The sequence below is a fragment of the Clarias gariepinus genome, chromosome 3 (genome assembly GCF_024256425.1).
Source record: "Clarias gariepinus isolate MV-2021 ecotype Netherlands chromosome 3, CGAR_prim_01v2, whole genome shotgun sequence".
Lineage (NCBI taxonomy): Eukaryota > Metazoa > Chordata > Actinopteri > Siluriformes > Clariidae > Clarias > Clarias gariepinus.
The window spans coordinates 28,060,176-28,087,955 of record NC_071102.1 but is presented as its reverse complement, the minus strand read 5'-3'; the positions used below and the strand labels follow the sequence as shown (position 1 = coordinate 28,087,955).

Here is a 27,780-nt window from a genome sequence, read left to right as displayed (position 1 = left end):
TAATCATAATCATAATTATTATTATTGTTCGGATAATATTTCTCTCCTGGATTTTTTTCATTATTATTATTATACGTAGTTCAGATCTTTCGTTACGCGGAAACCGGGGAAACTACATTTCCCACATTCCTCTTCTTTACGCGATGACGTGTCACTCAGGGTCCAGACCGGCTTCCGTAGGCTGTTGTGACGTGTAAAGCCGAGCTAACAGTAGTCAGAGTTTTCTCAGAGTTATAGAGGGAGTTATCTTCTGTTCATAATAAACTGTTTAAAAAGCAGCAGAGAGTTGAAGTGATTGTGGAAAAACACCACTGAGGTATAATGCGGCGAGCAGGGTTGGGTAAGTCATTTATAAATAATGCTAGTCATCCAAACAAACATGCTAACAGGACAGCTAACTGCTTACGTTTTCCACGTCAGTCATTTCCCGTTTTTCGTGTGTAGATAAGACATGTACTGTAGGAATCACATCCATTTACTTACCGATGTTTAATTTCAGGAAGCTGTACTATATCTATTCTATGTGTAAGGGGGCTACTTGAGTAACTTGCTAGCACGAATGGATGGAACGTCATACGTGGAAGCATCTTTTTTTTCCAGTTATCTTTGGGGTAAACTCCAGACCAAGGGCTTAAACTGACTTTAAAGAAGGCCTTAATTTCCATAATTAAAAAAAAAAACAGGAAGAAAGGAAGTAAATTCAAGTTAAGGCATTATTTGACAACCCAAAAGAGATAAATACATTTTGTGGAAATTTGGAACAAATAAGACAAAAACACAGCATTTCTGACTCTATTTATTAGGAATAGGAATCACCAGGGATCACCTGATACAATATCACATTTGATTTATATTCCCATGAGATTTTATAAATCGCCCATTATTATTATTTTGAATTTTTTTTTACAATTCTAAACAAAGTAAGCAAATAATTAGCTAGTACTACACAATATGCTGTGCTGCCTGCCACTGTATAAATACAGCAAGTCCCCGACTTAGGAACATTTAAGTTATGAATTTCCGCAGATACGAGCGGGCCACGGATCTACGAACATTTGTAGATGAGAACAAATCGCAGAAGTAGCTCACATGTATTGTACAAAGGGTAGACACTGCAGTAAACCAGATACCAGTATTATTTACAATATTGTCAGTCTGTAAGTGAACGTATAAAATGTTCAAAATCCGCCATATTGTATGTGTGCGTGTGGAGGTACAGGATTAATGAGTCAGCCTCACCAGTTTTTAAGAATCAGTCCAAGAGCACAATGATAGAAAATTCTGTAAAGCTGTCCCAATGGTGAATAATCCTAATTTCAGTAAATCAACCTTAACAAAAAGAGTTCACAGTCCGAAACAGCTTAGACAAAATGGCAGTGTCACTGAGATTCCTCCTGCAAGAGTATAATGCGGTATTAAAACACCCAAACTATCTCTTTATGATAAAAATAATTATATTTGTAAGTTTTACAAACAAATCTAACTTATGAACATGCTCTCGGAATAAAAAACATTTGCAAGTGAAGGACTTACTTGCAGGATTATAGAAGAACTGCAGTGTTTTACTACCTCAATTGCAAACCTAAATAAATACAAAAGCTAAGAATCAATTTTGGAGCCATGAATTGCCACACAAAAGAATCATGATATATAACTTAAATCATTTTGTACTATTTACATTTTACTGATTAGTTTACATTATTATGTTACAATAAAGATCTTAACCATACAAATTGTTGTTGAATAACATATGTGAAACAAATCCAGCTGCTGGTATCACAGATTTCTACCTGTTATCAGCAGTGTGCTTACCGTGGACCCTAATATTCTACTAATAATTAGAATAAGAATACATCATGTTGATCCGGCCTGGTCTTAACCTTTCATAATTACTTCAATAAGAAACAAATATTAACCATGTACACAGTCGATATGATTATTTCTTTCTTGTTAGAATATATATTTTTTCTGATCATGGATGCCCCATGTGGGGTAACAACATTAGGTGGCTTGAGTTTCCAGGGTGGAAATTTTGCTTTAAGTCCTCATCAGTAAACTTGGTGATTGTCCCACCATACTTTGCTTTAGCTTGGAATTTCATCCACTGTGTCATCTCTGGCTGAGGAAAGGGCACTGATTGATTCGCCATTTTTCAATTAGTAAAGCGTCAAGCCAGTTATAGATGTGACTGAATTCTTCTAACCAGTCATAATGCAGAAGCTGGGATTTGTCTGAAAAGACAGAAAACCTGACTTAACCTTAAATTTGACTCACACACACACACATTAGGGATGCACCGAAATGAAATTCTTGGCCGAAGCCGAATAATAATGAAATGCTTGGCCGAAGGCCGAATGCGGTGTTTCGCATTTTTTCCCATTTATTTTGCCAATTTTTATTAATTATTTATTAAGTAGTAAAAATTTGCTTTTTACTATTTTGTGTTGCTTTTCAGAGAAATAAATCAAATAACAAAAATAAATTTTCAAAATATTTTTTTAACACTGAACATTTTTTTTAACATTCCAGCAGATATTATACAAACAAAGCACAATATAACTTAAAATAAATAAATTAGTAAAATAAAAAAATATTTTGGCCATCATTTGGCAAATATTTATATTTGGCCATCTTTGAAGCCCCCCTTCTTGAATAGCCTATGTTAGGCCTATAACTGACTGCTGAAAGAATGTAACTCTGTATGTCTACAACAACAAATGTGCATTGAATAGTGCAAAAAATGTGGATTCGCTGTTGCCGTAGCCGTGTCTTTCTCGTACTCTGCATTATGTTCGGGATGTCTTGATTTTAAGTGATAAATTAAACTTGAAGTGCTGTACGTTTTTGCAGATGCACTCCCTCTGGACAATTCAGCAGAAGTGTCTGCAAACGGCCGTTTTTGCCTCTTTCTCTGACACTTTAAAGTGCTTCCACACTGCTGACATGTTTACTGCATAAAGCGCACGCCTCTCACTCTACGCGGGTTACTATTTGATCGCGTCATTAAAAACGTCATTGTTCGGAAAAAAAAATTCTGCCTTTTTACTTATTTTAATTTCGTTGCCGAACATTCGGTGCATGCCTAACACACATCACTTGTGACCTTCTATTCTTTTCCCTGGACTCTCTAATGTCAAAAAAACAGATACTGTACTTTCTAAAATGTTCTTGTGCAAGTAAAAGCAGAAGTAATAAAGGCCTATAACTTACAGAGCATATAGTGATCACTATTCCGTTAACTCCATCTTGTTCGTGTGGTTATTATTATGGGAAAATGTGACCTTGTTGCATTTTTGCAACTTGTTGATTATTGACAGATGGGGAGGGTGGGGAAATATTTAAGAGACTGCCGATGTCTTGGGCTTTTTAAACCAAACAGTCTCTGAAGTTTACACAGAATTGCACAAAAACATCCTGTGGGTGGTACTGCTGTGGGTGGAATTGTGGAGGTCAGAGGAGAAATGCTGCAGCATTTTATTTGACTTTAAATGCATCAGTATGGCAAAACTATTTTTTTAAGAATACATTTTTTTAAATATATCATTATGCAATTCAATTATTTTATAAAAATGTAATGTATTACATGGAGTGCCATTGAAACTTGCATTTGTATAATTTCTTTGGCATATGGCTCCATATACTTTGGTATTAAGTGGTCTGTTGCCACAATACTGAAACCATGAATTTATGATTTGTCACAGTATAGTGATTAAGGGTATTATTATTCATAATGCAACAATAATACCAGCATTTAATGCAATATCAAATTCATTAAAACAAAGCATTTTAATGGTTCACAGGTGAAGGTGCTCCACAGGGAAATTATGTGGCCAGCGGTTATAGCGTTTATGAGGAGGAGAATGAACATTTACAAGAGGGTCTTAGAGCCAAAGTAAATGCACTGAAGCATGTAAGTTATATGAATATTATATTATTTGCAGTTAAGTATCAGAGTATAGCCAGTTTGGTGTATTTTAAAAGTGTACTTCATTAAATAGTCAATTATGAATTGTTTCTTGTATTTTGCCAGCTCACTATTGACATTGGGACTGAAGTCAAACACCAAAATAAAATGTTAACAGACATGGTAAGTTTATATGTTTTAATTTTTTATACATCAGTTGCCTAAAGTTCATGAACCTCCCTGAGACATTGTTTAAATAACCTTTTATTATAACATTATAACATTTATTTTTGCCCAAAGTTGCATTCAGTTTTGGCCAAGATTTTGTCCTGGTGACTGGAGAGTCAGTCCACTCAGTAAAGTCTGTTCTCACAAATTCTAAAAAACATTCTGTAGGGTTTAGATCAGGACTTTGTGGAGGCTAACTCGTGTAAAAATGTTCCCATGATCCCAGAACCACTCTGTAATTGTTTGAGTCTGACAAATCACATCATTGTCATCCACTCAGTGAAGTCTGTTTACACAAATTCTAAAAAATATTCTGTAGGGTTTAGATCGGGACTTTGTGGAGGCTAACCCGTGTAAATATGTTCCCATGTTCCCATGCTCACAGGACAACTCTATAATTGTTTGAGTCTGACAAATCACATCATTGTCATCCTGGAACATGCTTGTGCATTCTGCAAAGAAAAGCTCTATTAATGTCATACAGGTCATTCAAGAGATTCAGGTCATCAGCTGAATTCATTTTATTGCCACATAATCTTGCTGAGCCGAGACCTGACTAACTGAAGCAAGGCTTGTACAGTAAGCAGTATGCATGGTGGGTGCATCGCTTCATGTGCTTTCCTTCTTACCCTGACGCACCCTTCGCTCTGGTGAGCTAGGGTCTGTCTGAGCTCATCAGACCACATGAGCTTTTTTTCATAGTTTTAAAGTTGAATATTTTCGCTCCCTAGCAAACTGAATCTTTTTTATGATTAGTCTTAGTAACATGGTTTTCCTATGGCCACACAACTATTTAGTCCCAATCCTGTGAGTTCTTGTCGCATTGTGGGTGTTCTTTTGGTATTAAACATGGATGTGATTTCTACTGTTGATTCTTTAGAACGGAACTTCATTAGGCATTTTAAGATATCTGGTCATGTATGACACCCCCCAAACATATTTCTTCCATAACATTGACAGTCCAGAACTATCCTTACATAATAAGCTTTTCCATAATGTGTTGGACAATTCAGAACCCAATTCCAAGAATTGCTGCCCTATCTGAAATCTAAAGGTTGTAGTCATGTCTTCTAAATGATCAGTCTCATTATGCCTAAGGCATTTGTGCTAATTGTGAGATATACCCATGAGTGCTATTGTGAGATATACCAGGTTTATATACCAAGCATTTAAGCTAAATGCTTTATTTCTTAGTGAGGGAACGTTCAGGAGGCTGTTCAAGTCAGTGTGTCTATACTATACTGTGTGAGTACTGTATAGTTTGGGGACACCCCTCATTTCTTCTTATTAAGTTAGATTAAAGAAATTAAATATTTTAATGCTACAGACACCTAAATGTAAAGCACCTAAAGATAGAATTTAGAAGTCTGTTGTTTATGTAACAACCTCAGGAGCAGTCTAATTTCCCCTCTCGTCTGTTCAAACAACTCAGTATTTGGCATCAGCAGTACACTCATCTGTCGCCATTATCATCTGCACCTATTTCTCATTGGCTTATGCCTTAAAGATAGTTTATATGCTTGAATGATTCCTGGATCACTGTGGATCCAGGATGCCAGGAAAGGAATACTTCTCCACCGATTTCAGACGAAAGGAAAAAATACAAGAAAATCTGCCTCTTTGTAAGAACAATATGAAGAAATGAAGAGTGGTTTAAAACAGTACTGTATATATGCATATGAAAATGTTCTATAGACAATGGAATTTGCTTATCTCAGAGGCAATTTTTGAATAATCTGTTGTTATCTAAGTAGGATAAAATAATTTATGGAATTTGTTTACTTCAGGAATTTTAAAAATGTGCATTTTAGTTATGATGTCTAGCTATTGGCCTAAGCCCATAACAAGCCTTACGTAACATTTTTAATTTGCCATAGGACTCGGATTTTGACTCAACTGGTGGTTTGCTGGGAGCCACCATGGGCAGATTGAAGCTTTTGTCCAGAGGAAGCCAGACCAAAATCTACTGCTACATGCTGCTCTTCGCTCTCTTTGTATTCACTGTTCTTTACTGGGTGATCAAACTGAGGTGATGGACGGACTGGAATTAATTTGCCTGCTTCATCGATGTTCACTACCCTGTGTGCCATGCTCCACTGCTTCAGACAAACTGAGTCAGGACTGCAATGCTTTTGAGATGATTAATGTAAAAAGTATCTTGTGTGTTCCATACTTCATCACTTAACAGTTTGGACCTGCTACAGGTTCATGATTTTAGGATGTAAACATTTGTATTATGTATTCCTAGTGAGATGCATAGTCTTTAATGCAATGCCAATCTAGATATGCTGCGGTTTCCTAGGATTGTTCATCCCGAAATAGTGTTTTTTCACAGTTTAATGCATGCATCATATTTTAATGGTTTTGTTTTTTTATATATAAACTGGCCCACAGAGAGTTAGTTTTATATAAATATGCAGATCCAGGCTGTGCTGCAGGTCAGAGTACAGAAAAGCAGTGAGATAAACATTGTTTTGCCAAGCTAATTGTTCAGCAAGTTTGTTGGCTATGCTTGGCATAAACAACTTATTGAGCTGGCCTACCGGTCAGCCTGTTCTTTCAGAATAATTGTGACAAGACTGTAGTGTAGTGAGCACAAAAGCTCTTAATTATGGGGAGGACAGGACATTTTTACTGTTCATGGAATGTTTTCAGAGGAGGAAAACAGTAAGTGATATTAATTATAAGAAATCATCTTATCATCTTTTTCTAAGCTTTTAATCATTTCATAGTCAAATCATATGATTTAAGAATATGAGTTCTGAATATCCAGACACAGTCCTAAGCTAACAGCTCTTTATAAAAAATGTTGTATTTCCAAAAAATGTGATTTGTATGTAAGAAAATACTAGGCAATAAATGTTGGAGGTAATTTAATGGTTTATATACACATTTAACAGACACACAAGTAAATGATATTTATTCAGCAATATCAGTTACCTATTCACTTCAATTCAATCCTGTCAAGTCCTAAAACAATTAAGTGTGTTAATTGTTTTTTTAAAAACTGTAACATATACATGAGTATGACCATACTTCAGGCTGAAAAAGCTGTCACTCAGTCTCTCATGGGTTATGTCATGCCTAAACATTCTGTGTGATGACTTTAATATACAATATTCACAATTCAGGTAAGTACTCATTTAGATGGGTTTTCCATGAACTGTTAAGGCAGGAAGTGACTTATAATCCTAAAATAGTCTTTTATTAAAAATAGAAATCATCAATAATCAGGTCTTGAAAAACCTACTTTATCAAAATGAGTTCTGCTTTAGTTCAAACTAATTTAAAAACACTTTTTTCTTTTCTTTTTTTTTTTTTTTGCACAAACACTGATAGGACACAGTGGTGTTATTTCCTGGGAAGGGTATCCATGTACTTGCAGATGATTGAGAGCATGACTTCATCTGCTCCTGCACCTATTGACATCAGTCTGGAGTCCCTGGTGACAACATACAAAATACACTCACAAATACATAATAACCTGGGGTACATCTAAGAGCTGTTACTGTGAGGCATTATGTATTTCTTTATCTCGGCCATGAAAGTTTAGAAACTACAATCTTTTAACCTTCATGTCAAGTACCGTTGCTTTTATCAGCCACATCACTAGGTGTCACTCTAACTTAATATTTATTAATAACAGACTTAAGAACAATCACTGAGGGAGGTGGATCCAAAGAGACTGCAGGGGTTCTCACCTATAGAACCTGCTCACAAGCACATCGCTGGTGAATCCCATCCCGCCCCAGTACTGCAGACAGCTGTCTCCTAGCTCACGTGCCAGACGACCTGCCTTCAGCTTTGCCATGCTTGCCAACTTTGTCACATCGTTGCCCTTAATGTACATCGCTAATGACAGGAGAAAAACAGACATTATCTAAACATTTACTGAGTTATATCTAAACTCCTGACTGTAAATTAATGGCAGTAATTGCGAACGTTGGTTTTCTTTTCAAATTACATGGGCAGCCAGTAAAACATACATGTCGGAGCACAGAATTTGAACTTTACTAGATATATTTACTTTAATCCTATTACGTTTTAAGAAAAGAGCAAATTTACAGTACAACTGCAAAAGAAAAAAAATGGCTTAATGGGCAGCTCCAGCTGCTTTTATTATATATAAATATATAACAAAAAATTTAAATAGCCTATATATATTTTATTATTTCTGACCTTAAGTGAGCGGTTTAAATACAGTTTAGTTTTAAGTCAGAAACTGGTAAGAAGTTTACTGAGGCTATAAATAAAAGAAAGAAAGGTCTGATTTTGTAAAATCCTGTTTCTACTGCACTAGTGAAAAGCTACAAGTGACGTTCATCTTTGTTCAAAGACCATTGATTTCTGATTTAAGGCTGTTTTAGCCATTTTTTTTGTCTTACTTTATAATTTATTCTGAATTTATCACCTTCGGACACATTATCTGAAGTTCAGTGCCGTTAAGGATGATTAAAAAGAAAACTGTTTTAATTAATGTGCAAGTCATGCTTTTTAATTTAGATTGATAGGAACCGTGTTCATTCATTGGAGTGCGGAGCTTTATTAACTTGCTCTTTCCTGAAGAGTGGGTAAACATACTATGTAAATTGTCTTTATGAATTGGCTGATTATTGTAAACATGCATTACCACTGTATTAAGTTTATCAGCCTTACAAAATAATGTTGATGAGACTCCTTCTCATGTGTCTGGTGTTTAATGAATTTTTTTTCAGCGTAGTATATATTAAATTTAAATATATTATAGCTGTTTTTAGCACTTCAGTTACTTGAATTGCTTAGGTCAGTGAGTTGGCCCACCTGTGCAACAGTACAGCAGAGAGCGCAGGAGCTCGATCTCAGTCTGCAGCTCTGCTAACCTGAAATGCACTACCTGGTGGTACAGCACCGGCTGCTGGAAGATTTTCCTCTGCCGAGTGTAGTTGATCGTTTCTTGCAGCACTTTTTCCATCATCGTTAGAACTTTATATTACAAACAGAAAAAAAAGAGTCAGTAGAAAATTGTGAAAAATAATGAGCTTGAAATAATTTGGATCCCAGATAGCCAGGGGTACATGTCCTTGCTGCTGACCTCGACGGAGGCTCATCTATTAAAATAAAACTAAATTCCAGCTCAACTTGATTCCCACATATGCGTTCGTAATCAGTCATCCTGGAAACTGTCCATCAGGAAGGAAGTCGTGTTCAAATTACAGTACAACACATTTTCAAATTTTGAGGTCACTTTACAAAGTAGATGTTGTATGTTATATTACGTTTTATAAACAGCAATTCGTGTGATGTCAAGATGACACAGCCAGTGAGTCACACTTAAAATACTCTCTCAACACTAGGGAGTGAACATTTCTCCGTACAGGATACAAGGGAAATACCCCCCCCCTCGCACTTACTATTGGCCACTCCCCAAAGACGTTCTTCCTGGAATTGCAGCATCTGGTATGTAAAGCCCATTCCCTCTTGACCAATAACGTTTTTACATGGCACACGAACATCTTCGAAGAACACCTCTGCCGTGTCTGAGGACCTCATGCCCAGCTTTTCGATTTTACGGGCAATATGAATACCTGTAACAGATCACCCCCAGAGTAAAGCAAGGCGCCTTCAAAAAAGGAGATACTGGTCATAGAAAAACAAGTATTCATCCCTATTGACTGAAAAGCCAGTGTTTTCACAACCAGGTCAAAAAGCTGCCTGGTTTTGCATATATACCTACCAGGCAAACTCATTGGGAGGCAGATGAGGGACTTGTTCTTGTGTGGTGGTCCATCACTTGTATTGGCCAACAGGCACATCCAATCAGCTTGTGTTCCAGAAGTGGTCCACATTTTCCCTCCATTAATGACAAACTCGTCTCCTTTGCGCACTGCCTTTGTCTTGATGCCTGGAACACAACAGCATTTAGTTTTCGGTCCAAAACAGATTCTTAGAGTAAACTGTTTCCCAGTTTGCAAAAGTTATTGGAAAAACAAGCAACTGCCAATTCTGATTTTAAGGATGCTCAAATACAACATGGTGTTTATAAAAAAAATAAAACGTTTCCTAACAGTCGCTCCTTTGGCTGGCTAACCTGACTTGCGTTCTAAAAAAATGAACATTTAATTGTTCCTCCATAGAAAAAACTATCTTTTATGCTGTTTTCTTAGAAACAAAAACACTACAGATGAACAAAACACTGTGTATCTATCTGTTAGTTCTGCTGAACATCTCTTCTTGCCTAAAATGGTTTTCTTCACTTTAATCACATATTATGTCCCATGTAAGTCCGCTGTTAATCTCATTGTATTTTTCCTTTGGGGTAAAAATCTACTTACTAGCAACATCAGAGCCAGCACCGACTTCGCTCACTCCCAGGCACGCCACTTTGTCTCCCATTATAGACGGAAGCAAGAACTCCTTTTTCAGCTCTTCGGATCCAAATCTACAGTGGCACTAAGTTCAGTTACATAGCGCACAGCGATAGTTGAACATTATTTATTATTCAGCCAAAAATCTCATGAGATTGTGATGGGGGAAAAAATGCATACAAAAATTTATATTTTAATAAAAGAAAAGTAATTTACAATGATAGTGCCTCAATAATGTGCACCAAAGTGACACAGAAGAGTGCAGAAAAATCCAAAATTTTAATCAATCTAAGATGTGTAGTTGTAACTTTTAATTTCTCTGTGAAACCAAGTCATTTACCTGGCCAGCGCAGGAGTAGCCATATCACTCTGAACCCCGATAGCCATAGGAATGCCACCACAGTTGATGTTGCCCAGTTCCTCTGCCACAGCCACACTGTAGCTGAAGTCCAACCCCAGACCTCCATATTCTGTCAGTATCAAAGGACACCAAATGATTTTGTTTTAATTGTATTTCCTTTTATTTCTGATTATATACAGGATACTTTTAATAATATTACGATCCATTAATTACTTCTTATCCTTCCTTTAGACAAGTTTGACATAAGTAGCAGCCTCCACAAAGCTAAATATTTAGATTACTTCGATACAGGAAGAGATTAGGGCTATGTTAAAAATGTGCGTGGCAGTGTGTCATCATCAAAAAGTACTTGAACAGGCCACCCAGCTTCAAAACAACTGGCCTGCAGAAAAGTGAATAAATGTTATACTAGCCGGATACTGGCAACTATTGTATAATGATTTCTTAAATGTGTTTATTATACAAAGTTTCCATTACCTACAGCAAAGGCTGATTTATTTATTTTATTTTTTACATTTTATCAAGCAGAAGTGATAAAGGCTAGATAGTTTGAATTTTTTTTAAAACATATTTAAAAAAGTGATTAATTAAGACTATCTAATTATTCTGATTCATACACATTTCACATGATTTCATACAAACTTTCATAATTTCTTAAGCGGCTTTGCGACAATGAGAATTTGTCAAAAGTGCTAGGCAAATAAAATTAATTTGTATTAATATCCCTACAGAATAAATAAATAAATTAATTAATCAATTAATTAATCACAGTAAAATGATTTTTTTTCACATATCCCAGTTAGGAGGATACAGCGCCCCCTGGAGCAGACAGGGTTAAGACCCTTGCTCAAGGGCTCATCAGCGGAAGCCTGGTGGTACTGGGGTTTAAACCCCTGACCTTCCGATCAGTAACCCAGTAACCCACTACCACTACTGCCTTTATGTACAGGGTAGGTGAAGAAAATAGAATTGTGGTGTTTTATTAACACTTGGTCAATATACAGTATATTGTATCTACTGTACCATAGTGTTGTATTTTCTATCACATCTATAGTACAAGTTAATCTAGAGGGACTTGGAGCAGAAATGAATGAATGACGCAGTCCTGAGTGTTATTTAAGGGTGTGTGTAACAGTGTTTCTTGGTAACACTAATAGCTGAATTTTTGCCCTGCATGGGCTGGTAGGGTTTGGCTGTCTAGAACTGGTATGATTTATGGCCCACTTTCCTCCTAGTGTTCAAAACACATAAATGCTCAGAACTTTAGGACAGTCCTAGAATCACTTCAGAGATAAACTAGGCTTCAGTTTAAATTCCCTTCTCAGTTCTGTCTTAAATGTGTGGCGGACTGGGAAAAAAGTTGACATGGTGAAATTTTCTACTTAAAAAAAAAGTTTCTCAATTGCATGTACCTTAATCACAAATAAAGTTAAAATATTTTAATATCTGTTTTCCCCCAAAAGGTGAAAGTGGAGAAATTTACATTTAACGATTTGTGTCAGACTTCAGTGAGTCACACAAATGCATTTATTATCTATTGAGATCATTTGCATTTAACATATACTAAATAAAATGTAAAAGTAATAAGTACAATAATAAACATTAGATATACACATCAGCCATAACATTACAAGGCAAAACATATTGTTTAGGCTCCCCTTGTGCCACTGGGGCAGCTCCGCAAGACCACTGTGGGTGAGCTGTTCTGCTTGGCCCCAGGACGTTGGCAACGGATCCCCTGGGTGCTGTGGGTTGCACAGTGGGGTCTCTGTGAATCAGAATTGTTTGTCCGCATCCCACGTGCGCTCGATTCAATCGATCGGGAGTTTGGATGCTGGGTTGGCATCTTTGGGTTCTTTGTCGGCTAGGCCCTGTGTGTGGCAGACTCTGGTGCACTGAGTGTCCTGGTGCCTTTTCATCAGAGCTTACATTACCTTTTAAATCAGTGAGTTCTGCTGCATTGACTTTTTTGTGGGATCAGACTGGACAGACTAGCCTTTGCTCTCCACAGGCATAAATGTTTTTCATTTAAGGTTATCGACCACTCTAGTTGAATTCACTCCGAAGAATTGTTGTGTAGCTGTCAAACACTAGAATTAAAAAGTGATTCCAAAGGTGAGTTGTTTGAAGCAGAAGTTGATGTGCAGATTCCCAGATAACTCGACAGGCAGATTTCAAAACTCGGTCACCCCTGTAAAACCCTGGGTCGTCAAACCCTGATCCCCCATTTGCCAGGAATCCACAAAGTCAGATGAGATGGGTTTTTTCCAGACCACCACATAATGAAACTGTAAGTACTGTAAGTAACATATTAAGTAAAACAAATAGTTACAAAACTTGAAAAGCTTTTGAAAAGTGAAAAGCTGTGATACTGTATCTTAGACCATGTGTTCACAATGCAAATACCCCACAAGCTACAAACTATAAACTTTACCTTGAAACTACCTTATTTAGGAGCAATTATCCATTACACTGGCTCAGGAATGTTGTATTTGAGCACATTATAACTTTACAATATTTCCTTTAGCACTACAGGTCATTTTCTCCTGATGTGTTCAGGAGATGAGTCTCTGGATCCGGCAGGAAAAAAGTGAAAGCAGAGGAAATAGATACAGCTGTAGAGTGATAAGACTAGTGCAGTGATAATAGGAAGAAGAATATTGACTTTGGTAAAGCATCCAAACAGATAACGTTCAGTTTCCTGATGAGACAAACAGCCACTGCGTGCAAAATCTCATGGGGTTGACTATGGCAAAGACCATGAAAAAAAAAAAAAAAAAAAACGGTTCAGTCAGAGTTAATTGTCTGTTTTTTATTGTGTGCTTCATGATCATGGCTCTAATTACAGTATGATTGATCGCTATTTTACATCTACACCCGGGAGAGTATAATTACTGTAACTACATTAAAGTGTACAAATAAAAAGCAGTCTTAACTAATTCCCAGTTTTTCTAAAAGGGACTGCAGTGTAAATGGATAACAAAGAAGAGTTTGAAAGAGGTTGCAAAAGAACTCCCTTGAACATTATTAGATTATGGTTAATGCAGTGAACAAAAACAAGGCCCAGAAAAATTTAATACAAAAACAAAAAGTGCATTCTCTGTTAATTAATTTAAGCAACCAGTTTAAACACATACACACACCACTGAACCTGATAAAGGATAGAAATTCTTTTTGATCTGCCAAGTTAAGCAACCGTCAAATATTTCACGAGTTAAAATCACAGCAGGGAAGGGGGTCACTGATGTGCTGCTCGACCTTGTCAGAGGTGCAGCTCACACACTTTCCTTTTTCTGAGTGGTTGTAGCACTGGGGTTATTATTCTTTAGAGGAAAAAGATTCTTCTATCATCACCAATGAGGATATAAATTGATTTCAACAAACTCTGAACAGGAAGACCGGAATGTATCATGCATCACTGTATCCTTAGATTTACTACAATGTTGGTACTTTTAAAATGTTATAGCAATAATAATGTTCATGCTGTAAGACAAATACATGAATCAATATCAGGATGACGTATTTTGCGATCCTGAGCCAAAAAAGGTTTTTATAAGGTCAAAATGGATGAAGTGGATAAAGGTTAAGGGTTTTGGTTCAAAACTTAAAATCAGGAGGGAAGGAATGTGATCTCAGTAACTTTGACTATGGCATGGGTGTTGGATGATGGGTTTCTACTCACAGAAGACACTCATTATGCAGCAATTCGGCGGATGAAATCTCTTTGCTGATATTAAAGATCAGAAAAGCATAGCTACACTGGCTTGAGTTAACACGATTGCTACAGTAAAATAAACCATTTTATACAACTGTAGTCAGCCAACAGTAAGTATTTTAGAATTCCCAACTTGTTAAATGAAACCTTGATGCAAAAATTTTTTCAAAAGTAAAAATAAAAATATAATTTTTAATAAACAGTCCCCCAACATGTCTACTCACATAAATTCTGGCTCTAGTTTCAGTAATGAAAATATTACAATGCAGCTAACGACATATAAAACAGAATGGGCAGCTCACCTCTCATATCTTCTGGTCTGAGTCGTTCGTTCTTTTATCACATAGCGTCTATGGAAGTCACGTGACAAAAGAACGAAGGACTCGGACTAGAAGACTCGTTAGATGAACCGCTCAATTCTGTTTTCTGTCCATAACCTACAGAGGTTTTGCAATGTTGTCACATGCGCGCCCAGTAGAAAATGAACGAATAACTCTGAGACTACTTGTTCTTCTGAGTCACGTTAAAGATTCGTTCAAAAAGAAGGAATCGTTCATGAACGACCCATCACTCCATGGTATCAATGGTTCCATGGTTCCCTCTATACCCGGTCTCTTGGTAAGGTCATATTATCGCATGGATTCTCATACCACTGTTATGCAGACGACACCCAACTTGTTCTCTCCTTTCCTCCCTCTGACACTCAGGTTTCCACCCGGATCTCAGCATGTCTGGCAGACATCTCATTTTGGATGGCTGCTCATCAGCTAAAGCTTAATCTCAGTAAAACCGAACTGTTGTTTATCCCTTGTGACTCATCTCCAGGTCAAGACCTTGTGATATCCATGGACAACAACCAAATCACTCCCTCAACCACTGCCCGCAATCTTGGGGTAACCGTGGACAATCATCTGTCATTTTCCCCACACATCGCTAACCTTACTCGCTCTTGTCGATTTCTTCTTTACAATATCAGAAGAATTCGCCCATTTCTTTCTTCACAGGCTACTCAGGTGCTTGTTCAGTCCCTCGTTATTTCAAGACTGGACTACTGCAACTCGCTCCTGGCAGGCCTGCCTTTGTCCACGATTCGTCCTCTGCAACTGATCCAGAATGCAGCAGCACGACTCGTTTTTAACCTTCCCAAGTTTTCCCACACCACCCCACTCCTCCGCTCCCTGCACTGGCTTCCTGTGGCTGCCCGCATCAAATTCAAAACACTGATGCTTGCCTACAAAGCTAAAAATGGCCCAGCACCCACTTACCTCTCTGCGCTAATTACACCACGAACTGCACCACGTTCCCTCCGATCCTCCAGCACTGCTCGCCTCATCCCACCATCTCTCAGGGATCGAGGGCGGCATTCATCCAGGCTCTTTTCTGTTCTGGCACCTAGGTGGTGGAATGAACTTCCTCTAGATGTCCGTACATCAGAGACTTTGACTATCTTTAAACGACGACTCAAGACACATCTGTTTCTCCAGTACTTGGACTAACCCCCCCCGAAAAAAAAAAAAAAAAAAAAAAAACTCAGATGTGTTTGACTAATGGTACTTAGTTATTAACCTAGTTAACCCAGTGTAAGTATGTATCCAATGTTGTAAACATTAAAGCACTTTTTGTAAATCGCTTTGGATAAGAGCGTCTGCCAAATGCCTAAATGTAAATGTAAATGTATCAAGAGTTCAGACTGGTGGTGGTGGTGGTGTAATGGTGTGAGGAGTATTATCGCATAGACTGGGTCACCTAATATCAATCTGGCATCATGCCACAGCCTGTTTAACTAGTATTACTGAACACATGCATCGCTTTATAGCCCTTATGGCTCCTTCCAGCATTATAATATGCCTTGTCACGAAGTTAACTCCAACTGATTCCGTGAACATGACACTGAGTTCAGTGTGGTTTCTCATGACCTATGGGATGTGGTAGTATGGGAGATTCACAGTATGACTGTTGTCTGTCTGGACATTAATAACAGAAAATAATGAAACAAGATTATTTTTTTAACTCAGCTTGCCATGTCAAAGAGAAAGTGCAAAGTTCTGGTGTGATGTCTCGTCTGTCATAACTGCAAAACTGCTGTTATGAGAAATTAATCAGCATGTTCTGACCAATCAGATCTGAGAATCTGAGTCAGTGATGTGACTGACTTTAAAGATATTATTTGGAGTTTTATATGTTTAAAAAAAATTATTTTAGAAGTGCGGAGCCAAGGCTTTAAACCGAAAAAAATATTCTGAGCACTCGAGATATTAGTCCTCTCTGTTAGGCATAACAGGAATACAAACGTTTTTTTTAACACAAATGAAAAAAAAACAAATAAATAAATAAATAAATAAAGTTATCTTATAACTTGATACACAATGAATGTAAAAAGTAAGGTTTGTGTATCTCTAATGTAATGAGTTCAGGTTCCAGATGGTCATCTTATGTAAAGGTGAGCCTTTGTTTAAAGCTCTTGTTTAATCCTTTCTACTAATGCATAGCATTCCTATTGTCAGCGTTTTGTAAATGCAAGTGCCCCAGGCTCCTTACCCACTGGTTTATAAACTTAATTCCACATTGCTTTAGATACTGTTTGTAAAGTTAAAAATCAGTGAAGTTGAAGTCATTCGATAAGGAACAACTGTGAAACAATCAGAGTATGACATCACAGTGTGCCTCACCTTACAGTCACTAATGGGGGAAAAAGGTGCGGATTCAACATACAAGCACCACCTGTGACAGAGAATTGCCACCCCACAGTCTTTACTATGATGTAACTACTGTATGATGTAACAGTATACAGTATAACAGTACTGTGTATAAAAACCTGTGTGTAAGAGACTGCAGTCAGTAACGTGAGACAGGGGAGCGCACCAGCTGACGATCATCTCAGGGACACTGATGGTATGATACTGCACTTTACTTATACAAAGAGCTGATCACTTAATGTTTGATTTAATTGCTATTGTACTTAATACAGGGGAGAAAGAGTAACTTATGTTATGTTATGATTGTTATTTAAGTGTTTCCATGTATTCACAAAGAATGTAATATAATGTGTATTACATGTTTGCTAAAAGGTTTATGGAATAGTATGTGTTAAGCTTAGTTAAATAATTTTGTTGTATTTGTTTAAATTTTATTGAACTAATATTTATTAGAAGAAGTGATTTTAACTAGTATTTATCAGAAAGTAGTAATGTGCCCTTTTTCTGGTTTTTCATTTAAGGTTATCGAACACTTAGTTGGATCTACTTTAAACAATTGTTGTGTTACCTGCAAAGCTGTCAGACAAAAGAATTAAAAAGTAATTCCAAAGGTTGATCCTTATGTCCCCTGTATATGGCTAATGGCTTTTTTCGAGTTTAAAGCAGGAGGAAAAAATTATATACACAGTGTATATATACACAGTGAATTGAAAGGAAAGGTGTACAGGACAGTGGTGAGATCAGCGATGCTCTACGGCCTAGAGACAGTGGCACTGAACAAAAGGCAGGAGGCAGAGCTGGAGGTAGCAGAGCTGAAGATGTTGAGGTTCTCTTTGGGAGTGACAAGGATGGATAGGATCGAGAATAGGTTCATCAGAGGGACAACCCACGTTAGATGTTTGGGAGATAAAGTCAGAGAGGCCAGATTGAGGTGGTTTGGACATGTTCAGAGGAGAGATTGTAAGGATGCTGAGGTTGGAACTGCCAGGCAGGAGGTCTAGAGGAAGACCAAAGAGGAGATTTATGGATGCAGTGAGAGAGGACATGAAGTTAGTTGGTGTGGGAGAAGAGGATGCAGAGGACAGGGTTAGATGGAGGCAGATGATTCGCTGTGGCAACCCCTGAAAGGGAACAGCCGAAAGACAAAGAAGAAAGAAGAATATATACATATATATATATATATATATATATATACACACACATATACACACACATATACACACACACACATATACTCATTCTTTGAGGCACAAACCATTATGTTATTTTTAAATGATGACTTTTCATGATTTTCATGTTTCATGAATTCCAATGTTAACTTTAATAGGAACTGATGCTTAATACAGATTTAATCATTTACCCAGATATCTAACTGGCATAGCAGGTAAATTAAAGTCTAGTTACATTTATTAACATTTGAAATCTTTAAGCAAAGTGTTGGTGCTTATAGATTTAAGAGCTTTACCTCAGAAATGCATTACAAAAAGCACAATGCTATCTATTCCTTTGTGAATGTGTCCACTCATAAAAGTGTACCCTTAATAGCCATTATCAAACATTGCCCTCTCATACATCAAATCTCCCCATGGTTAACGACTGTAGCCTCCAGTCAGCTTAATTTAAAACTATAGTCTGCTTACCCACTGGTTTGCTGACTCCCAGGAATCCAGCGTTCCCAAGGATCTTGAAGATTTTATGTGCAGGGAACTGACCCTCTTCCTCCCATTTGTCCACATGAGGGTTAATCTCCTGATCGATGAGCTGGAAGAGTGCAAACGTACAAACACTTTTCAGTTTCAAAATCAAATAGAGATTTTTCCTGTATAATATAGATTTGACTTCCTAGTATGTGAAAATATTACAGTATTTTATATAAGGCCATAAAATTATACAACTCTGTAACTCGTACACTATGTGGATATTCACTGTCAGTAACAATAACACTATAAGACAATACTGTACCTGTAGTAATATTGTAATAATACAATATGTAATACATTATTACATACATATATTAGATTACTGTATTAATTGTACAATATTTTCAGGGTTCTTGAGTCATATTTAGTGTGCAATATGGTGTTTACTGTTTAAGGACTCTTTTTATTTAATTAAATATTATTCTATTCTATCTTATTTTACTTTATATATTTTTTTCTTATTCATTACTTTTTCCTTTCTACTGGATAACACGTGAGCAACTGTAAATTGAAAAAAAAATCTTTAAATCTTTGAATAAAAAAATAAATACATATATGCACATACACACACATACATATACACATTTATACATGATATCTATAATAAGAGAAAATGTTAAGTAAAAGTTTTTTAATATACTTAGCTATTTAATACACTTTGCTACAGAAATGGCTCATTAGATGACTGGACTACATTATGTAAAAAGGGACTCACATGATGGCAATGTGACGCAGGTTTTTTTTCAACTGCACATCCAGTAAAATTTTAATGCTAACAATTTTTTCATTTACATCACACTTAACAGTTTTATGTTGTGGAACAGCCATGAAATCAGTTCCTGTGACCATTGCACAGTTTAGTTCTCCTTATTCATTGCCATGCGGATTTAAACTCGTCTTTGCCATGTTCTGTATTATTAAATCACCAGGTTATAATAATACTATACTCTCATTCTAGTGTTGTTTTTTTCTATAGTAACAGCTAATTTACAAATATATTAGATGCCACACACAATCTATGTAAAAATCATTTTTAATGTATCCTTAAATGTTTGGGCGCAGCTCTTAATATGACTCATTTTAGGAATCTCATTACAACATAGCAGAAATCCTATTCACTCTTCTGAGTTTAAATGACGACAGATCACATTTACGTCACTAAGCACCTAAGTGGAAAGTAGTGTTTAGAGCACTTTATTATAGCGTGTGAAAACAAGTTTTCATTGAGAGGGATATAACAACCCAACCTTAAAGTGCGTCAAAAGAACATGACTGCCTGCAGAAGCATCATCGCCCACAAGGGCTGTAGTAAACTTCAGTGCCACAACTGACCGGGAGCTAACCTTTCCAAAGAACAGCTGGAAAACCACTGCTGATGTGATGAAACAACATGGAGTTGAGTTAAGTAGACATCGTACTTGAATCACTATGAGTCACCAAGCCTTTTAGGAGAGTTACTATAATTGTGTATCATGTGTTACCAACAAATTATTTTTCCCTTCAGGATGTTCAAAAAATAGACCATTTCCTACCAGGAACTATATTTCTAAAAGGGATCTCGACAAGCCCAGTTTACACTAGAATGTACACTACATTATTTTTATCCAAAACTGCCAAGGAGAATTTTCTTGTTTTACTTGTGGTAATTAAGTATTACACAAGTTTAAAAGGCATGAAACGTAAGTGGTGTCTCCATCCACACCAATGCACTAACAACTCTTTAACCACTTAAATTATCCTTATGGATGCCAATTTCTGGCAGGGAACATTTAAAAGCAGAACCCATATGATTAGTTATAAACATGTGACAGTGATGGTATCTGCAGCACTTCTTCATTCTCTGTTCTAAAACTAACTGTTATTAAATTGTATATGCAAATGTACGAATAGTAGCTGCAGCAAACCCAGTTAACAAGATAGTTGGCTCATTAGCATTAGTAAGCACTTGAACACGGTACAATTTTTACATGAACTTGTGAGGGGTTTCCAGTTACAACATGAGCAAAATTAACAAAGATACATTTATTCAACATCAGTATACGATTACTATCACTACTGGCATGCTTTCATAGAACTGCATTTATCCATGTATACTCGTCAAAAACAAAACAGCAGAAATGCCAGTTACATATGAGCACAGTTGCTTACCGGACAGTTTAATAGGAACAGCTGTACCTCTGCTCATTCATGCAACTATCAATCATGTGGCAACAACTAAATGCATGCATATGTAGGGCCACGAGCTTCAGTTAATGCTTAACTAGACAGATGAAAATTGAAAGGAAAACATTTTTTTTCTTTATCCCAAAAGAGAAAGTTGGTTATACAGTATGACTGTCGACACTTCCGCACCAAAAGAACAGACATTAATCACGACTTGAATCACGACACCACAAGAATGGTTCCAGTTTGGTAGCATACATTAACGATGAATTATTTCCTACTAGGTCCCTTCCGTAAAAATAGATCATTTCCGACCAGGAACTACCTCTTCCATCCATCAATCCATCCAAAAGCACCTCGCTAAGAGATCGTTGACCGCAATAACCTATGACTTCAGACCAGCATTCATTGTTGTTGGGGAAGTTATGTTGCTGGAACTCCTTTTTACTATTGTTATATGGAAGGATGTACACAAAACCAGTCTAGACCTCACTTTGTTTAATCCAGGGTTGCTTAGTAGCTGAGTATATATGTAATATTTACTGGTAGTAATTACCCTGAGGGGTGAGGCATAAACTGTTTCTCCAAACACATACAGTAGAGTCCAAAAGTCTGAGATGTACAGTAAATAACCACTGATTTTTTTTTTTTCATTTTAAATGAAAAGAACCTTTTAGAACTTGACTCTTCAATATTAAAGATCTTGCACAATTTTATGGTCACTGTTTAAATTTAGGAAATTTTGCGATGTTGGCCCTGTTAACTCCTTTGTACAAAATATCAGATTTTCTGTTAAGACACTGATGGATTTCCTCTAGTATGGCTCATCAAAATTTACACAACCTTCTGGTAAGCATGCAGGTCATTGAAGCAAAAAAAAAAAAAAAAAAAAATGGACCAGTACTAAGAAACTCTAATTTGTGTAAATATTCTACTTTTCACACCAGCTATTCCTGTCATCATTTGTAATGAGAGCCTTTGTGAAAAAAAAACCCTTTTGAACCACACTGTACTAATGCATTATTCCTAGATTTAAAAATATTTAACTTTTTAGCATTTTCAATGGCAAATCAATATAATATAATAAAAAAAGACTACATTCTTATATATAAAAGACTCAATCTAATAAAGTTTTACCAATTAGTGACTCTTCAGTGTTAGGAATTCTCAATCAATCAATTCTCAAATCACCTTGACATAATGTGTAAAGTTTTTATCTGGCCTGAGATCCCATAAAATACATTTCTGAAGGAAAATAAATATGATTAAACTACTTATAGACTGTGCTCACCCCCCCCCCCCCCAACCCACTTCAGCATGAGAATGAAAAGATGTCATTTTCAGAGCTATGAACGGAACTAATAAAATTCTTCAACAGAACACTAGCGTGACATAAAAAATCATGCTTATATTATAAAAGACTTTTTTACAAGCATCTCATAGTCATGCTAGTATTTCCTTTCCTGCTGAAAATATTTCCTGTTCAGTCATACAGTACCCGTGTCAAAATACTGTACATAGGCACTCCTGTCCCTCCATTTAGTATGTTCCCTGTTAAGTAATTCATCATGAGTATCAAATATATAATGTAATTTTGTACATTTAGTAAGTCTTGGCAACTTACACATTTAAAACAATTTTAATTGGCAATTTGAAAATGCAAATTCACCTAATCTGCGTGTCTTTGGACTGTTGGAGGAAACAGGTGCACCCGGAGGAAACACAACAAGCACGGGGAGAACATGCAAACCAAATAATAAACACTCCTGGAGGTGCAAGGCCACAGTGCTAACCACTACACTACTGTAATGCCTCAATTTGAAATTTGTATTAAAATGCTTTTCAAAATATATTCTGTATCTGTAACTGCATTTTACTATTATCTAATTATTCGCTATAGTGTACATTGGTAACTGTATAGCTTCTGTTCAGGACCTCTTTAGAAATGCCACTTTATAAGTATTGGTACAACCTGAGAAACATGCTATGAATGCTAAATACAACCTTATATTTTGTTATATTGTTGAGAATATTAATTAAAAGGGCAGGCTCAGTAGATAGTTGGATAGATTCGACAAGATGCATGGATGCGCTAAATTGGTGGAAAGACAGATTGGATGGATAGATTGAAAAATATTGGATCAACTTAATGGAAAGATGCATGGATAGACAAGAATTTTGCAAAGATGAATAAACTAGATATATTTTATTGTATTATAGATTATAAATATTTAGTGAACTGGATGGAAGCATAGATGAATTTGATGGATGACAGATACAATATAAACATAAGATCAAATGGATTGACTGGACAGATTAATTATATAGACTGAATATAAGGATGTACAGAGTATATAGATCTGACATGATTTGTTGGTGCATGGTTGGATTAGAAGAACCACATAAATGAGTAGACTGCTAAAAACAGGTAAATGTGTTGTAAATGTTTATTTGAACAAGGTTTCCTCGGTAGGCAGGGATTTTTACTAACTAACCCTTTTTTATTGCCTGTGGAAAAAGTCTGTAATGGAACAATGGAATGTTTTAAAGACCAGAAGAAAACACACTAACCCTTTCCAAAAACACTGATAAGTTAGTCCCAGGTTAGTTTATGTGCCAATGATAACAGTGTTTCACAACCGAACCAAAAGTACACTGAACATATCTGAGATATCTGAAAAGATCATTCAATTTCTTAAGTATCCTAGTAATAAAAACCACACTAAACCAGTCACCAAAGTCAACTGTGAAAAGATTATTTACAACAAAGGAAGGGAGGTACTACAAAAAGCAATGCGGGAACTATTGAGGTCTTCAGGAAACTTCACAGAAAAGCTTATTGTTGTAGTGAAGAATTCTAGGACATTAAATGGGGGGGTCAAGGGCATTTAACTTTTTAGCACATTCAACAAACAGAATATTTTATATATAAAAGCACAAAAAAACAATGTTTCCTTAAGACAAACTAAAAAGAAAGTTATCCCATTTTAACCTACGCCAAATCACTTGGGAATATAACACAAAGCCACATCCTTTTTCGATGTAATATCCTTTTCCTATTGACACTATTTAGAGAAACAACGCTTTGATTCCATGCATGCACAGTGGCTTCTTACACTTACAAGAAAAGGAAGCATGACCCTGTTTAAGATCTAAATTCTGACACCTATAGGTAAAATTAGTTGAGACCTTCCTGTTTCAGAATTGCACTGTCTAGTTGCCTTTTGCAGTTCTTTAAATTTCGCAAGTAACAATTACGGTAGATGCCACCTCAATACCTACAGGCCTGCTTACAGCAGCTTTTTCATTCTTTTACATTGTTTGATTAAAGCACCCCTTCCTGAGATAAACACACAGAATGCAGCTGCTGAACTTTACCAAGTATCACTGGAAATACAATTCTGAGACTTAAATCAAATTTACCCCTGACAGTGAGTACCTGTAAAATTTTCATAAAAGGTATCAATTTTAATCGGCTACACATAATGGCCTAATAGGGTTACTAAACCAGTTATACTTATGCCAAAAGAGCATGATGGCTCTGCTCAGCACTGTTGTCTCACATTTCTAGGGTTGCAAATATATATATCACCCATGTGTACATGACGTTTGCATAGATACTCCAGTTTCTCCCCAGCAAAACTGCATACTGTATGCCCTTGAGACACTATAATATATCCTTCTATGGCATAATTTTTTTTTTATAATGAAAAAAATATTTTACAATAGTTTTTGGGGAGCTTTGGGGTAATGTTAATATCAATTATAAAAATTGTCCCCCCACAAGCCCCCCACCAGATTTTGGTTTGATGACTCAGGGCAACAACATGCTATGAGGGTAATAAAACACTAAGGTTTTCTATAATATATAAGTGGATTAAGAAACAAGTAAAGCAATAAATACATTAGAAGTTTTATTTAAACATCAGCCACAAATGGTTCATCGATCAGTGGCTTAGAGATTACGAGGTGTGTTTTTCAGTGAAAGAGATGGGCAGCACATATTTGGCACTTGGCTGTGGGTATATCGTGCATCTCCCTTGCATTTCCCATTCTAGAACCAAAATGGGTGTGGTGGGTCCTTTCTTCCCTTTTGTTTATACCTCCCAGCAGTTGTGGAACCTGGACAACCTCTCTTGCCAGATTCTTGACCCTTTTGTACAAGCCTTCTGCGATATACAATGTGGAAGTATAAAGCCTCATCTGTTCCTTCCTTTTTTTCATCCCAATGCTGCTGCAACCTCTCTTGTAGAGCAGCCAAGCAGCCTGACGACGGTCATGCCGATAAATTAAAACATCAACTGGTGGTACCACTTCTTTGACCTGATTTTTTTGCGGTACAGTGCATTAATTTAATTGTACTTTCTTACCACAACAGGATAGGGGATGTTGATTTCAGAACCTATCATCCTCAGTGACAGGGTGTGCTTCAATGTAATTACTGGAAAAAATAACTGAACTATTATAGCAAAAATAATAACACTTTACAGCATGCAAGGTTTCTCCAACCATGGTCAGCATTTTTTTCCTTGCCCAAGACGGAACTAACTGCCTGTGCAAACGCACAATCAATGACCACCGTGGATTTAATGGGAACGCCTGTAATACATTCACAGTATCATATAAAGGTTGTCGATGACACATCCTACAAGTCAGTAGGAGCGCTGTGACGGAACTACTTGTGCAAATACACAAAATGTACATAATGTACAGTATATAAGTATATACTATATAAGTATATACTGTATATAATGAATGTACATTTCCATCGATGCATGTTATTGTTCCAACAAAAGTGGTCTAACTGCATAATGTTGCCAGGAGGCAACGAATAAAAAACTACATGTTAAAAAGTTTAATTTATTTCACTTTGTGCTAACTGTGTCCAAGTCAGCTATGGTCCCAAAGAGGACTGTTTCAGGCCCAGACAAAAGGTCAAACCCAAACCCACTTTGAATTTTCTGAACCCTGAATACAGGATAAAGCGGTATAGAAGATGAGTGAGTGAATGCTCCCATTTTCTGGCTGTAGAAGGACATCCAGTCATCGCAAAATTAACCTTATGTGCATGTCTATAGACTGTGGGAGAAGACTCCGACCCTGGCGACAGTGCTAACCAATATGTCACGTATTTTAAAAAACAAATTGGCATAAGGTTTAATATGAATATATGAGTAACTATACGTCTTAGGCAAACGGAATTAAATGGGCTTCATTTTGAAATAATAAAAAAAATTATATCAAAATTCCAACAACATATTCAAACAAATATACATTTTATAACAGATTTCATGAAGCTTCACAAAATGTTTTACTACGCACACTGCCTGTGACACAACACACGTCAAGCAAAACAAAAATAGTATGACGTATATTATATTAATATAATATTACCATACTATTATCATGATGTTTTCTCTTACTCATTTTCTATACTGCTTATCCTGTTCAGGGTTGTGGAGCCTATCACAGGGGGCTCGGATTGGCACTAGGCATGGCACACCCTGAACATGGTGCCAATCCTTCGCAGGGCACACAAGTCAGTCACACACTACAGGCAACTTGGAAATACCAGTTAATACAGTGAGGATAACCAACAAGCACAGGCAAACGCCCCATACACAGACCCTCGCCCCTGGAGGTTTGAGGCCACAGTGCTAAACCCTACACCATCTGCCACCCACAAATAAAGTGAATTAATTAATGACCAGTGTTCCTGGCTGTTATGATATTGTTATATGACAAAGATTACTTCTAATAAAAATAATAATGACATCATGGCAGAATATAGTTTCACTACTATGGAATTTCAAATACAAAGAGACTAATATTGTTGTTATTAACAATTATTATTATTATGCGCTAATACCGAAAATTGGCAGCTGTGTCTGTGAAGGCGCACACCTCTGCGTCATTTCGACGCCGCCACTCAGTTCATGAGATACGCTGTGATGTTGAGTCATGTGACTGCGCGGATTTCCTCTAGAGACAAGAGGATCCGTCTAGTCGGTGTTACAATGTGAAGTGTTTTTAGCAACCAGGGAAGATAATTTAAACAAAAACCTTCCTGGATTTATTTGAAGAAACGTGTAATTTCCCAGCATTATATTTTAACATTTAATAAAAAACTCACAGCATCCGCTGTTGCGCTAAGTTAGCTTGTTAGCTTTAGCGGTATATAACTACAGTGACCTCTTACCTACATTGGAACTGTAGTAATGGCGTTTCAGGTTTATAATTAATAAAACAAACACTGCGGTCTATATACATTTTTTAGAGGAGGGGATACATAAATATCAAAAGTTTTACGTACGTTTATTAGAGTTAATAAAAGTGAAGACCAATGTTTCGTACACTTCTATTTGCAGCTCTATTTACCTTTCTTAAGGAGTCCTTCAATGCAAAGTGCTCCTGTGTGTAGAGAACATGATCATCAGTCTTGGCGCTTGCCTTAGGCTTAGAGGAAACAATTTCAGATGAGTGCCTTTTGTGATAAACTGCAGTTGTTTTGAAAAAGTGGCGATTTGCACATAAGTGCATTCGCAGTGCCCTGATGTATAGTGCCATATTCAGTACCGTCTGAAAGGGCGCATGCGCACTGGCGTTGTGTTATTGACAGAACTCAGCCGTTGCTCACACAGGGCTCAAAGTTACACTAAGCTTTACTCT

At 36.7% G+C, this 27,780-nt stretch overlaps 2 protein-coding genes across 2 annotated transcripts; one reads left to right on the top strand and one right to left on the bottom strand.

The window, feature by feature from the left end:
- The first annotated feature begins 173 nt into the window (after positions 1 to 173).
- On the top strand, positions 174 to 7,004 carry bet1 (Bet1 golgi vesicular membrane trafficking protein). Its single transcript, XM_053491643.1, has 4 exons — positions 174 to 340; positions 3,801 to 3,910; positions 4,031 to 4,087; positions 6,010 to 7,004. Exons 1-4 carry the CDS (start codon positions 322 to 324, stop codon positions 6,163 to 6,165), a joined length of 342 nt encoding a protein of 113 aa, XP_053347618.1. The 5' UTR covers positions 174 to 321; the 3' UTR covers positions 6,166 to 7,004.
- Positions 6,989 to 27,780, bottom strand: zgc:85777 (uncharacterized protein LOC405871 homolog). Its single transcript, XM_053491642.1, has 9 exons — positions 27,490 to 27,780; positions 18,889 to 19,009; positions 10,817 to 10,946; positions 10,444 to 10,550; positions 9,846 to 10,013; positions 9,523 to 9,696; positions 8,933 to 9,094; positions 7,834 to 7,984; positions 6,989 to 7,574 (listed from the first exon to the last, which is right to left on the bottom strand). The coding sequence occupies exons 1-9, from the start codon at positions 27,676 to 27,678 to the stop codon at positions 7,484 to 7,486; spliced, it is 1,293 nt and encodes a 430-aa protein (XP_053347617.1). The 5' UTR covers positions 27,679 to 27,780; the 3' UTR covers positions 6,989 to 7,483.